This window comes from Ictalurus furcatus, chromosome 7 (assembly GCF_023375685.1).
Source record: "Ictalurus furcatus strain D&B chromosome 7, Billie_1.0, whole genome shotgun sequence".
NCBI classification, from domain to species: domain Eukaryota; kingdom Metazoa; phylum Chordata; class Actinopteri; order Siluriformes; family Ictaluridae; genus Ictalurus; species Ictalurus furcatus.
Genome location: NC_071261.1, coordinates 8,282,106 through 8,297,576, shown reverse-complemented (window position 1 = coordinate 8,297,576; position 15,471 = coordinate 8,282,106). Strand labels below are relative to the sequence as shown.

The window sequence follows — 15,471 nt, the reverse complement described above, 5'->3', positions numbered from 1 at the left end:
ATTGGAAAGAAATGGCAACCATCCAATCCAAAATGTTGTATAGAAAACGTGTGTTGAAGATCGGATGGTAATTGTAGAAATCAGAGCAGTTATGAATGTGGTTTCTTGAACAGAGGTGTAATAACTAATATTAAAAATGTCAGCATATGGGCCAAGCGCTGTTTTTTTTTTTTGTTTTGTTTTTGTTTTAAATGTTATGTTAAGGCTTCCTGATCACTGATAATAATCCCAAAATTAGTTTAGATGATATTGAATCAAGTCAACATATGACTGGTGTCAAAGACTTCATCAAGTTATAAAGCTCGTTATACCCATTGGAATGAAACGCCTCAAAATATTTTTGGATTATGGAACCTTCTGGATGTTTATTATTAGATGATTGAGTAGGATCTACTGGCGTACTGACAGCCTGCTGCTTATTAGGTCTACTCACACCATGATCTCCATTTCCCAGCCTGCACCGCAGACTACAAACATGGCCGCCATGGACTGCAATTCCCAGAACACTCACACATTGGCACGTTCACTCTCGCCTTCATTTTGATCACACACACCTGCACCCGATTCACTGCACAGTTGCTGTAAAAGGACTCTCGTTGTACTCACTCTTTGCGAAGTATACGTGCCATTCCTTGTGTTTGCGGCTATACCAAGCCTGTTTATCTCAACGCTCGTGGTTCTGTTATTGATCTATTTTTGCCAAGTGGTTTTTTTTACACTGTCCTGCCTTTGAGATCCTGTTTGCTGATAATCCCAACCTTTTGCCTGTTTTCTGGATCTGATTTTTGCCTAGGTTTTGGATTTGTCTGCCGCGATCTTAATAAACACCTCTACCTGATTTTGCATCTGTCTGCTCGTTCCTTCACGTGACACTGCTCTGTTTGATCCCTTATGGTGTCCATTTTCTTGCTGAAGAAATTTGGGAAATAATTTGTTTGAGACTTATAAATTTGTCAGATCATTTATTCACTTATATTCTGTGTTGAAAAATAACCTAATATTGCTTTTATTGCTCTCTATCAAGCTTGGAAAAAGGGTCCTCTGGGTGAAACGAGGCTGATGCTATTTTGAAGACACCAATCATCATTATCATCTCCACTCACACTGTTGAGAGATTAGTTTAAGGACATGCCACTGTTCAGTGTACCATGTAAGGCTTTAATTATTGGTTTTCTCACATGAGGTGGGACAACACTGTCCAAGATAGATCTTCCAAAGTATTGGAACAGCAAGGCCAGTTCTTTGCTATTAACTGAAGACATTTGGGTTTGAGATCTAAAGATGAATATGAGACGAGAGAGTTAAAAATTTCATTTCCTGATATTTATATCTAGCTGTGCTAGAACTTTGAATATGGTGCCTTTGCTCCCCTCACAAATTGGGTGGTCTGTCACCAATCTATAGGAACAGATAAGTCATAAAGTAAATTAAATAAAACATAATATTTGGTTGCATATCCCTTGCTTGCAATATCTGCATCAAGCTGGCAACCCACTAACATCACCAAACTGTTGCACTGTTCTTTTGTGATGCTTTTCCAGCCTTGTACTGCAGCTTCTTTAATTTGTTATTTGTTTAGTGGGGCTTCTCCCTTCAGGAGGTGAAATACTCCTCAATTGGGTTAAGGTCTGGTGATTGACTTGGCCAGTCTGAAACCTTCCGCATTTGTCCCTTGATGTCATTTGTTATGTTGCCAGTGTGTTTTGAATCATTATCGTGCTGCATGATGAAGTTCCTCCCGATTATATTGGATGCATTTGTCTGTAACTTGGCAGACAGGGTGTTTCTGTAGACTTCTGAATTAATTCTGCTGCTACCATCATGAGTTCCATCGTCAATAAAGATCAGTGAGAATGTTCCAGAAGCAGCCATACGAGCCCAAGCCATGACACTACCTCCACCATGCTTGACCGATGCGTCGTATGTTTCGGATCATGAGCAGATCCTTTCTTTCTCCACACTTTGGCCTTTCCATCACTTTGGTAGAGGTTAATCTTGATTCCAGAACTTCTGTGGCTAATCTCTGTATTTCTTTGCGAATTCCAATCTGGCTTTCTGACTCTTACTGCTGATGAGTGGTTTCATCTCATCATATGGCCTCTATATTTCTGCTCTCAAAGTCTTCTTCAAACAGTGGATTGTGATACCTTCACCCCTGCCCTGTGGAGGATGTTGGTGATATTTTTGGGTTTTTCTTCACAGCCGTCACAATTTTTCTGTCATCAACTGCTGTTGTTTTCCTTGGCTGACCTGTTTCATGCGTGGATGTTAGTACACCAGTGGTTTGTCCCTTTTTCAGGACATTCCAAAATTGTTATATTAGCCATGCCAAATGCTTGTGCAATGGCTCTGATTTTCAGATTTTCCCCTCTTTTCTCAGCTTTAAAATGGCTTGCTTTTCTCCCGTTGACAGCTCTCTGGTCGTCATGTTGGTTTATCTTTTTTTTTTAAACAACAAATGCAGTCTTCACAAGTGAAACCCAGGGCTCAAACCAAGAGTAGACATTCCGAGCTATTAATTGATTGATTTTTATCAATCAGCATAGCAGGGCACACCTGGGTAACAAGAAACACCTCTCAGTGACATGTTACAGTATTTTTGATCAATTGAAACATGTGTAGGTTCACACAATAGGTGACATGTTCTAAGCTGTTTAACACATGTAGCTGTAACTATCAGGAAATTAAACATCCCATCCATCCATCTTCTATACCGTTTATCCTCTTCAGGGTCACGGGGAAACCTGGAGCCTATCCCAGGAAGCATGGGGTACAAGGCGGGGTACACCCTCGACAGGGTGCCAATCCATCGCAGGGCACAATCACATACACACTCACACACCCATTCATACACTACGGACACTTTGGACATGCCAGTGAGTCTACCATGCATGTCTTTGGACACTGGGGGAGGAAACCGGAGTACCCGGAGGAAACCCCCACAGCACGGGGAGAACATGCAAACTCCGCACACACAGGGCCACGGTGCGAATCGAACCCCCGACCCTGGAGGTGTGAGGCGAACGTGCTAACCACTTAGCCACCCCGGAAATTAAAAATGAAATTCGACTCTATCTTTACAAATAAACCGCCTTTAAAAAGCATTAAAGAAATAAACGGTAAAGAAACGTACGCAGATGGTAAATAAAGCAGACGATATGAACTTTGTTAGTCTGAAAATATTTCAGATTAGATGAAGCCAGTTGTAGATTCTGAAATGATTCACAGAGCTCTGAATTGTCTTTGTAATGAGGAGTTCACAACAGGTTTATGCACTTCAACCCTACTGTAATTTTTCTATACTGTAATAGACTGTATGTAGTCTTTCCCATAGATCTAAAGACATTTCAGATGGATGCCCATTTAGTCACTGTTCCTATTGAAACTCAAGCCAGTACAGCAGTCTTTCTGACTGAAGCTCCTGCCATCTGTGCCCCAATAATGATCCCTCTTTCAAGTTCTCCTAGACCTTTAAGGTGCACTCTCATTTTCAGCCATTTTCATCCACCTCAAGTTTTCAATGGATTTTAGTTCAGGGAACTGGAATGGCTTTGTCAAAAACTTGATTCTCTGGTCACTGAACCATTTTTGTGTGGATCTGGATGTATGTTTTGGATCACTGACCTCCTGAAAGATTTAACCGCAACCCAGTGGAAGGGCGTCAGGGCAAGGGCGGGCAGATTTTCATAAAAAATCTCCCGGTACTTCATGGATTCCTCCGTGCCATGTTCCAAGCTGGTGGGAAGACAACCCCATAGAAGCTCTACCGTATTTAAGAGTAGAAATTAGGCCCTTTTCAGTATAACCATATCATTCTTTTTACTCCAAGCTCACCTTGAGAGAACTCCAGGTGCTTTTTATGGTTAGATGAAAGAAAAGGCTTTCTTCTGGTACGCTTTCCAAATAGTTTTTTTGTGGTCCTTGGATAATTTCTGATACTTTAAACATCCATCTGGGGGCAAAATCCACTCCTCTAGGCAGGATCATTACAGCTCCACATTTTCAGGCATGTAGCTATTTTTTTAATTTTTTTTATTCATATAATAGCTACATGCCAATAATACTTGAGCTGGCTATATGCCGTACCATATCCAATCCATACAGGATTTTTGCAGAGTTTTATTGTGATTGTCGCAGCCGAAAATGCTTGATTTTGCTTCGGTTTTTTCAAACTTTTGAGTTTTTTGGGCTCTTTTTTTGCAGAAAAGTACTTGAAATGGTGAAATTGCAATGGCACGAAATAGTTTCACAGTGATGTTTGTTGCCAAATGAGACCTTTTAACTGTACACATGTTTGACATACTCGTTTGACCCGAAGAGAACTTTGGCAGAAAGCACGTTGCGATGACGTCTCGTGGCACGTTGTGATGATGTCACATGACGCGTCTTGGCCCGGGTCTGTGGAAGGAAAATCTGCCGTAATTTTGAAAATTTCCAAGCTCCTCCCAATATTGAGGAGTTTCCTTGATTTTGTGTTCATTTCTGCGAGTCCCAGTAAATAAAAGTAGTTCCACATCGACGACTAGTAATGTTTTTAAGCACCTGCTTACCTTAGTAACTGGTGAGATAACTACAGAGGGTTTACTTTAAGTTGCTTTTGTTTAGGGGCCAGATGATCTCGGGAGAAGACTGTGAGTTCATCAAGAAGTTCGAGGTCGCCCATTCTGAGCAGAAGCAAGCCATTCTGACAAATGAAGGACATCAGGTAAGTTATAACTACACGATCGCTGCCTTTCTATTTCCCGTGTTGTGACGAATTAAATGCAGTATTTTATTAAGGAGAAAAATACCAGTAAGCAAAAGTAAAAAATATTGAAGGTTAATGCATTTTTAACACATGAATGATTTTTTTTTTTTTTTCGGATTGATTCTCTCAGGTAAAACGTTAACGCTTTCAATGATTGTTTAATTGTGTACAAGAAAGTCATTTATGCCTTCCCAAAGTGCATTTTCATGTTTGCGCTACAGTTTTAAAGTGGATGTTTGATTGCAGTGTGCAAAGACCTTTCTGAACCTGATGGCTCACATTTCAAAGGAGCAGACGGTTCAATACATCTTAACCCTGATCGATGACACTTTACAGGTATAATACACACACACACACACACACATTAGTGTGTACGATAAATGTGTGCATTATAATAGCTGTTGGTCTTCATCTAATACTGTCATTTCAAGAGCTCATTCTTTCTGAGGTCACCATGTTGCTTATAGACCCTGTGTAGGATAAGCGGTACGGAAAATAGATGGATGGACGGATTTTTCGTTTTTAACTGTGGGATACATTTAGAGTATTTCACCAGCATAATTCAGCATCTGAGACGTTGTGCCGCTTTCTTTATCATTAAACGTATCGTTAAATCTTCAACAGTGACTCTCTATAAGCTGGTAATTGCTGGTTTAATAGAGTATGTCATTAGGCTCTTATATATTTAAATTATTTATCCATGTGAGTCCTAAAGAAACATTAACATTTCCCCCCAACCCAGGAAAATCATCAGCGAGTCAACATTTTCTTTGATTATGCCAAGAAGACGAAAAACACAGCATGGTCGTATTTCCTACCCATGCTGAACCGCCAGGACCTTTTCACCGTTCACATGGTAAGTTGTTATTAAAAGCAAACACCACTGCAATTAGACGCTCAAAATTCATTTTCCTTAACCGCTTGCCAGACACTCAGTGCTCTGAGTAAATTGTGTCTGCTTTAATTACTCACCGAGATTGTCCTCTATTATCGAGTCGTTTCTAAAGACATATGCTGCAATTATGATTAGCAAAACATGAAATTTACAATGTGCCGTCTGATGAGATGAGACAAACCTGCGCTTATTTTTATTTATTTATTTATTTATTTATTTATTACTACAAATGACCGTTGCCGTCACTTATGTTCATGCCTGCTAGATAGTACGGAGATTTCAAGAGTGTGTGTGTGTTATTAGTGGCCTAAAGTTCTTCGGTGTTATGTTCACAAATAGGACAATAGATTTGCCACCTTCAGAAGGTTTCATTTTATGATCACTGACTCATCTTTTAGTCCATGGAGGACTAATGAGGCTAATGATACTTGATGATGGAAATGTTTAAAAATAATAATAATAATAATAATAATAATAATAATGAAAAAAAAATAAAAATGGAAGGACAAGGTATTTCTGAGAATAACAGCACAAAATAATAAAAAATGAAAAAAGGCTAGGCCTCAGAGAGACGGACAGAATCTTTTGGACCAGTCTCTCGGGGAGAAAGTTCCAAACAAAATGAAAGGTTATATAAATGATGTGCTTCTTATGCTGCACTATGAGAGTTGTTCGCTTTCCCTGAGGCGAAAAAAAAAAATAAAGCACTCTTACTGACATTATTGATTTTCTTTAAAGGTCAAGAGTAAATCAAATCCAAATCAAGAGAAATGGCCGGGGTTCGTTTCTGTAGAATCAGTACGAATCTGTATTTTGATTTCTACTTCGTATCGTAGTAGGGGTGTAATGATGCACTCCGGTCACGATTCAATCCGATTCATGATTCGGCGTCACGATTCGATTCGATTCGAACCAGATTTGAGCGAAGAAAAATGATTACTGAAAAGCTTCCTTTTTTTAATTTCTGAGTCGTAAACAAAAGTGGTAAGTGGTAAACAAATCCCAGCACCGCCAAGCTGCCACTGCTGGGACCTTGAGCAAGGTCCTTAACCCTGAACAGCTCAGTTGTATAAAATTTTTTTTAAGATAATTGTAAGTCACTCTGGATAAGGGCGTCTGCGAAATGCAGTAAATGTAAAACGTAATGTAAAGATGTGCATGTGCATTTTTTCTGTATAAAATTTCGTAAACTAAGCCTGCGTTCACGCCATGTTGGAATTACCATAATCGCTAGAGGACAACCGGGACGTTCTACTCGGAGCTGTTCACGTCCTCACGACTGCAAAATGACGTTAAACTGTATTGTATGTCTTTTTTTTGTTTGTTTATTTTCAGATTAATCTTGCATTATTATGACATTAATAATAATCAATTTTACAAATTATTACGTAGAATTATTACGATAAACTTTATTATTATTAATATTATTATTATTATTATTATTATTATTATTATTAAACTACTTTTACCGCTTAAGCCGCCGCCATTTCGAGTGTTTGCGCATCATCTTGCAGCGGTCATGTGGTACAAGTTGGAGCTCTCAGAAGATTCCTAGTTTGCAAGTTGAGCTCTATGAGGAGGTGAAAAGCTTTTTACAAGTCGGAATCTCGTAATTACGACATGGCGTGAACGCAGCTACAGTGTGCAACAGGTTCACAGTATATAAAAAAAAATAACAAAAGTACATTTTATAAATGTACTCTATATGTTTGATTGGATAAACAGAGTCTTTGACCTGGTGCTTTGATCAACTGAAACACACTGAGCTCCGTAGCAGAAATAGAGCTCCAAAGTTGGCTTAAAAAGAAAAGGTCAATAAAAAGGTCACGAGGTCACACCCGTTTATTTTCAGTAGGTGAGTGGCGAGAGACGGAGTCCCTGAGCAGCAAAAAAGTTGACACGGATGCAAATTAGAAGCGGCAGCTGTGTGACTCTGACCAGTCGTGGCAAGTGTCGCGGGCAGTGTGCGCGTCAAGCTGTGAAATGAAGGCACAGGGAGCAGAGGGTGATTGGGGGGGGGGGGGGAAACCCTCCCAAAAAAACCAATTGAGCCTACACCGTCGACACTCCGCTTGATGTGCACTCAGCCCACGGCACTTGCCGCATAAAAGGTCTGCCCGTGTACGACAAAGTTTAAAGGAGAACCTCTTAATCCTAAAAGTGTGGATTTCAATTATACATCTGTCTTATTTCAGTTACCTAGCAACAGACGTGTTATTGTACTCTTTTAATGCAGTTCGGTCACTGCTTGCTTTTATCTCGACAAGAGAACCAGCAGTTTGGAACACTTCTTTTATTTATTCATCTTTACAGTTTTGCATCTAGGGCTCATGCATTACAAAGGACGATATAGTGTTTTAATAACTTTTTGTGCTTCATTTGTGGGAGGAACATTACTATATATGACTTTTGCTTCAGTTGGTCAACCTTTTATGAACACGTGTTCCATGTTCATTGCATGTTAATTGAAGAGGGCTTTGGCTGAAGGCGTGTTGGGATGACGTCACATGGTGCGTCTTGGTCCAGATCTGTGGTAATTTTGAAAAATTGCAAGCTGCTCTGAATATTGTGGATTTTCCTTGATTTTGATAATAATGATGATGATGATGATGAGTCTTTATTGGTCACTTATACATTACAGCACAGTGAAATCCTTTTCTTCGCATACCCCAGCATGCCAGGAAGTTGGGGTCAGAGCGCAGGGTCAGCCATGATGCAGCGCGTCTGGCGCAGAGAGAGTTGAGGGCCTTGCTCAAGGGCCCAACTTTGGCAGCTTGGCCGCACCGGGGCTTGAAACCCTCACCTACTGATCAGTAACCCTGAAGGGCCTGTTCAGAACAGAATCAAATGATTTCTGGATTTATGTTAATTTATTATACCTAGTATACCAGGTTTCTTGCAGTTTAGTTGTACTCAATTCCTGCCTTAAGTCTTCCTGGAAGGGTGAGTGGTAACATGTATTTCCGCCGAGACGTTCAAAGTCAGCCGCCACATCTTAGTGAACTGCGGTAAGGCACTTACTGAACACACTTGGAGGAGACCTGTCCTCTTCTATATTCCTGAGCTACATAGCCTCTAGAGCAGTGATTAGCAATGCTATAACTGACAGAGGGGGCGAGAGAGGAGAACTATTCTTCCCACTCGGAGAACGTTGAAAGTCGATGCTACTAACTTTTTATGGAATGAATATATGCAAGCATATGTGACCAGGAATTATTTAATTTTTCACTGTACGTTCAGTTTGAAATACTTTCCTTTTCTCTTAGGCTGCCAGGATCATTGCCAAGCTGGCAGCCTGGGGCCGGGATCTGATGGAAGGGAGTGATCTGAACTACTACTTCAACTGGATCAAGACTCAGCTTAGCTCCCAGGTAGAAAAGCGTATGCTTCTATTCTGCAAGATGAATCGGTTAAAATTTTAATAGTTTATAAAGTCTACTAACACACCTTAGTTTTTTTTTTGTGTGTGTGTGATCAATTTCCCATGTTTCACATTGCATAATGGGATTAATCCCCACAAAAATGATCAGATCCGTGCATTGAAAAGAAAATTGACCAAAACCAGTCCACATCGCCATGCTTCATCGACTTTCATTTTATGCATGGATTCATTCTGAAGTTGTCTGATCCTGTATGGGATGCCAGGTCTTTCCCTGTTTTTCATTCTAACCCAATGTGTTCTTGGTAAATGGTGTGGAGGGACATCAAAGTAATATTAGTAGATATTTCAAGGCCTGAGCAATATGACTGCGCCTTAAAGTGTATTCAGTTGTAAAACATGCCTTTTGATGTACTCTTAAACTAATAACTTTGTGCCGAGGCTAGAGCGGCAGCTGAGGTGAACCTCTATTGTGTATCAGTTCCAGAAGCACCTAAATCAGAATCCTGATGATAACATTTGTTAAAATACATTGTATTTTGCTAATGGAGATTTGCATGCTTTATGTGGTTCAGTTCTCTGTAATGTTTTTTTTTCCATCCCCCTCCCTGTACTTGGCTAGTTGTTTATTTTGATGTCAAAGTAAATGGGAACGGGAATATTTAAGGTCACGCTTCATAACAGAATTTCATTTTTCACTTGTTACGCTTGCACAATTTATTTATTTTTTGCCAAGTTTTTAGAAGAATCAGTGGAAGAAACGGTAAATCCTGCCCCATTAGTAATGTGCATTTTGTTGCTTTCAGTAGCAGGTTGTAGTAGAAAAATGTTACATCGATATAAGGACCCCATGTTGTAGGGATTTAAGTAACATACAGATTTACCTAGTTACTAATATATAGCTTAATATTATTTACATGACAAGGCAACCCAGTAGAACCTGGATTAATCCATAAGTATTTCAGCATACTCATAAGTGAAATGTGTTATACTCAAGCGAATATGATGGACAAATTTGAGGTAAAAGCACGAAATATGACCATTTTGTTTCATGGAAAATCTAATATTAATTATGGACTATGGATTGAGCCATAATGTAGGTCTCCCCCCGATACACAAACCCCCCCACCCCCCCTTTGCACCACACTAATGCAGTTCATTAATATGAAGGCTGAACTTTGATTTGAAAACATACAAAGTAATGCTTACAATTCATAGCACTTAAATGAAAGTACCCTTAATTAAGGGGGAAATGTGGCTTTCATGTGTTTTTTTTTTTTTATTTTATTGTATTCCTCCTGTATGCAGGGCATGTTTCGACAGGAAGCACTTACATTTTCTGTTATGCTAATAAAACACCACACGGCAATAAAGCAAATTTAATATACGAGATAGAAAACCAAATATGAATTTCTGTTGGAAAAATGCCCTGAACTTACAAAGATACATTCCCATTTCTCTACAGTTTTTAAGGTTCTTAGACTACCTTAAATTTAGATATTGTTGCATATTTCTTTCCAGTTATATACAGGGGTGCATGTGTATATATACACATAGTCTTTATTATATAACCTTAAGATATTTTGTTCAAAAATTCACAAAAATACTCTGCTCTCAAAGATATCAAACAATTGCAAACACAACACTGATTTATCAAAAAAGAAATAATTAACTATATGTGTGTGCCACAATTATTGGCACCCCTATGAATTCATATGAGAAAAATATATTTGAAGTATATTCCCAGTTATATTTTAAATTTGTGTGACTAGGAGCAGGAAATTGTTCAATCATGACCTTCTGTTTCACCGGGGTATAAATATGAGGTAACACACACAGGCCCAGTTCCCTTAGTCATTCATAACAATGGGTAAGACCAAGGAATACAGCTGGGATGTGCAGCAAAAGGTTGTTGAGCTTCACAAAATGGGAAAATGGCTTGAAGGATGGAGCACAAGCACTGAAAATGCCCATTTCCACCATCAGGGCAAGAATTAAGACGTTCCAGTCAACTGGAAATGTTATGAATCAACTCGGAAGAGGATGTGTGTCGATATTGTCTCAACGGGCTGTGGTTGAATCTTCCAGCAGGACAACGATCCAAAACATACATCAAAATCAACGCAAAAATGGTTTACTGACCAAAAAATCAAGATCCTGCCATGGCCATCCCAGTCCCCTGACCTGAACCCCATAGAAAACCTGTGTAGTGAACTGAAGAGGAGAGTCCACCAGCGTGGACCTCGAAATGTGAAGGATCTGGAGAGATTCTGTATGGAGGAACGGTCTCAGATCCCTCGCCATGTATTCTCCAACCTCATCAGGTATTAACAAAGATTTTATTTTTATATATAAACCTGCATTTTTTTTTTTTTTTGCAATTGTTTGATATCCATGAGAGCAGAGTATTTTTGTGATTTTTTTATTTTTTTAAACAAAAGATCAAAGGTTCAACAATAAAGACAATTTTCACAGCCTTCATTGCTCTTTGTGTTCTATTGCTCAGTGAAGTGTTTAGATGTGGTGTAACCGCCATGCTGTGTTCGCATTAGAATTATACCTACTATATTTTGCTCAGTTTAGTCATTATATGAGCCAATTGGAGCATGCTGCCGTTAAATAATCATATCAAATAAAACGTTTTCTTTTGTGAATGTCAGTCAGGGAATAGAATTTCCTGCTTGTGCACTCGGCAGCTGTGAAGGAAAATCTGGTACATGCTAGAACAGTGGTTCTCAACCGGGGGGGGCGCGCGGAGAGATCGGAAGGGGGGCGCGAATGGTTTTCAAGAAGGAAAAAAAAAACCACAGACAGGGCATCATTTGGGTACTCGGTGTATGCTTTTCAAATAGAATATGCATAAATGAAAAACTCTTGTGTTCTCTCTCCCTCTATATTTTCTTTTTGCTGGGGAGAGGCGGAGCTTAGCCTGATCACACACAGATAAACAATAGATAAATAATATTACAATTAACATTTGTAATATGGACACATGGTACAAAGATTAACAGGATATATATATCATATATATATATATATATATATATATGCCCCTGATTTTTCTTCCATAATGAATTCCTGTATACTCCTATAGATTTCTATTATCCAGTCTTGCTTAAATAAACATTTAAGTTGTTATCTCAGCACACGTGCTTTTCTTTTTTTTTCTTTTCTTTTCTTTTTTTTTTTATCTGTTGTTAGAAACTACATGGTACAGGTGCAGAAACCGGAACAGGAACCATCTCTCCCAGTGAAGTGAGTATGTCACAGAGAGGTCTTGGTCAGCTTTCAGAAGGGCGTCTGTGCTCAGCACGGCATTACCTGACCTCTGCTGCATCTCTCTTTCAATCAACCTGTACTCGATTTCCCCTTCACCACTACAGCTATGCTCCTTAGCTACTCTCGCTCCAGTCTCTATTCATCTGAGCCCATGCAGTGCTTTTGTGGGCTATATATATATTTTACTTTTATTTATGATTAAATTAATACTTTTTCTCCTGGTTGTTTTTTTTTTGTTGTTTTTTTTGTTTTTTTCCAACTGACATTGCCTCTGTAGGTTAAAGGAACAAGGGAAGATTGGGTTCACAGACTTCTATTGGTTAACTCGAATTTAGTAGTCGTAATATGAATAGATTTTTTTTCCCATCCCATTCATTAATCTGCTGGTATGATGCAAGCTGGCCCCCTAATTCAATTTCCTGCCAGCACTCATGAAATCTCAGCGCACTAATTTTCTGTTCTTCACAACCTTTCTCTTTTTCTTGAGCACCCGGCTTTTATGCATAATTCCTTCATGCTGGTCTGTAACGTCATTGTGTCTCTCTTTCTCTTTCTCTCTCTCTCTCTCTCTCTCTCTCTCACTCGCAGTGATTAATTGAATCTTATTTCTTCTCTCAGCTACTCTGCTAATCTCTCTTCATCCAGGTTGCAGACAACACTGTCTTGTTTCTACTGCCTTGTGGGACCGTCTATCACTTTTAAATTTGCATGTTCAAGATTCTCCCAAGGTCTTGCACGTGCATAAACGAATGCGAAAGGATTGTGTTACTTTAGGTGGCCTTGTGTTCGTGTTCTCTTTGCTAACTCCTACACAAGATGGCCTTCTCCCATACTCCCTTTTCCCTTGCTTCTGTGGATTGTTAGACGTTGCTCATCTTCTGACTGTGTCGTCTTGTCTGTCTATGTTCGTGTGCATGTCAATCTGTGTGTGCGTTTGTGTCTGTCTGTGTGTATGTGTGTGTGTGTTGTTTTTTTTTTCCCCGCACAGAGCTCTCAGTATGTTCAGTGCGTCGCTGGCTGCCTGCAGCTGATGCTGAGGGTGAATGAGTATAGGTTTGCCTGGGTCGAAGCCGATGGCGTGAACTGGTAAGACTCGATATTTAAAATGTAAATCCTTCCATTTCTTATTCATTGTTTAGGAGCGTTCAGATACCTTAATTGTAAGACCTTAGACTGATAGCCACTGGAGGAGCACAAATGAGACCACAGAGGTATTTAAAATGCATTTTGTTTTGACAGTAAATGAGCAGTCATGCGAATAATGCAAGTTTCCCCACAGTATTTGTTTCTGTTCAGCCCCCATCATTTCGGCCGGTTGAACAGTACACACACCCTGCATCTTTTCAGACTGCAATCCGCACAGCATTGTCCGATGTTTCTGAACGTTTGGAGGAAAGCGCCAGTCGCTCACCTCTTCCATGTGACCGTGTTGACGTGTGCAGATAGACTTGCCGAACATGAGAGTACATCACGAGTACGTGTGCTGTGTTTCTTCTAGCATCACGGCAGTGCTGAGTAACAAGTGTGGCTTCCAGCTGCAATACCAGATGATCTTCTGCGTGTGGCTTCTGGCCTTCGGCCCTCAGCTGTGTGAGCAGTTGCGCCGCTACAACGTGGTGCCCGCCCTGTCCGACATTCTGCAGGAGTCCGTCAAAGAGAAGGTCACCCGCATCATTCTTGCCGCTTTCAGGGTACGCACACCTCGACCACCTAGTACACCGCCAACTGAGATATCTATTGTGGGGGGCGGGGCTAAAAAATCTACTATAGTAAAGAGAAGTGACCTAGACATAGGATAGTAGTGTAGTAAAGAGTAACGCACTTGCAGAGGGCCAGTGTGTGCTGATTTGACACACATACACACACATTGTAACCATAACAACGCTCTTACCAGTCCTGGCTACTATTAGCTAAGCAACCTGCATAGCTTGCTATCTATATTAGATTTATTATAAGCAGTAATAAAGACTGCTTTGACTGTGGCAGCGAAGAGGTTGTTTGCTTTTGCTGTAGCTTTGGAGTCAGAAAATGAAGAGAATCGGTGCTGCGTGTGTTCAACTGGGACTGTCTCATCATATAGAGTAGGGGAAATAAGTATTGAACATTTTTTTTTCAGTAAATATATTTCCACTGAGGCTATTCACAAGAAATTTTCACCAGTATTAACTCAAGAAATCCGGAAATATAAAGAATTCACAACGTTAAAGCGCATGAATGAAGTTATGTGTAATAAAGTGGAACGAGACGGGAGAAAAGTATTGAACACTCTACCTTTTTCTGAAATAAATTCCTTAAAAAAAGGCAAGTGGCAGCACTTTCTTAAAACCAGCCATAATCTGTTTGCCTTGTGGCTTCTTCCCATGAGATAAAATGTGTGCTGGTGGTCGAGGGGGAAAAAAAAACGGCCAGTGTTAAAGCACTAGGGATGTAAGAGTACAGCGTGTTGTATCATATCGTTCGATACAAGGCCCCCGGTTCAATCCGCAGACATGATTTAATCTGGGATAAAGAAATCACCATGGTAATTGGAAAGCTCGTGTTCGGTAGTGGAGAACGCAGGATTTATTTATTTCGTAGCTGCATCATGGCGACACGACATTTGCGGGGGAAATTAAAAAAAAAAAACAAAAACAAACCCAGACAACATTATTTTAATGTGAGGATATATTAGACTTGCGCAACACTTTCTCTTCTCTCCTGTAAATTAGTTATCCGAATGCCCTCTCATCTCCCCTTGCTGGCAGGGTAGAGAGGTGATAAATGGATTGTAGTTCACACTGTGGCTTAAGGATAATGTATTTTATTTATTTTTAGACCCTCCTTTGTTTCTCTTCCATCTCTGTATGCTGGCAGTCTTCAAACGACATCTGTCTAGTCTAGAAAGGTTTATCGTTTTCCAGAGGCTTCATTATGAAATGACAGAATACGCCGTTATTTTCTTTATTTAAGATACGGAATAGTGTGCTTTTGAATCATTTGACCCGTTTCACTGCTTCTGTGAATGGCATTGGCAGTTCAGAGGCACACCCGTACAGCTATACACACACAACCTCTTGTTACCTTGTACGCTTGGTGAGATCTGATTTAGTTCCCACTTATTATCAACAAGCGCCATCTTGGGAGAGGTGCACCTGCACTAAAACCTTACAGCCAGAGAGGGGAAACATACCA

At 39.9% G+C, this 15,471-nt stretch overlaps 1 protein-coding gene across 3 annotated transcripts in view; it reads left to right on the top strand.

The window, feature by feature from the left end:
* Nucleotides 1-15,471, top strand: part of atp6v1h (ATPase H+ transporting V1 subunit H) — a 44,796-nt gene that overhangs the window by 6,348 nt on the left and 22,977 nt on the right. For 2 of the 3 annotated variants that reach the window (XM_053628168.1, XM_053628169.1), the window contains exons 3-9: nucleotides 4,606-4,705; nucleotides 4,994-5,083; nucleotides 5,490-5,603; nucleotides 8,909-9,013; nucleotides 12,223-12,276; nucleotides 13,289-13,386; nucleotides 13,799-13,991. In XM_053628168.1, the coding sequence (XP_053484143.1) occupies nucleotides 4,606-4,705; nucleotides 4,994-5,083; nucleotides 5,490-5,603; nucleotides 8,909-9,013; nucleotides 12,223-12,276; nucleotides 13,289-13,386; nucleotides 13,799-13,991 (754 nt within the window). The remainder of the gene's footprint in view (nucleotides 1-4,605; nucleotides 4,706-4,993; nucleotides 5,084-5,489; nucleotides 5,604-8,908; nucleotides 9,014-12,222; nucleotides 12,277-13,288; nucleotides 13,387-13,798; nucleotides 13,992-15,471) is intronic. The other variant, XM_053628170.1, reaches the window with a different exon arrangement.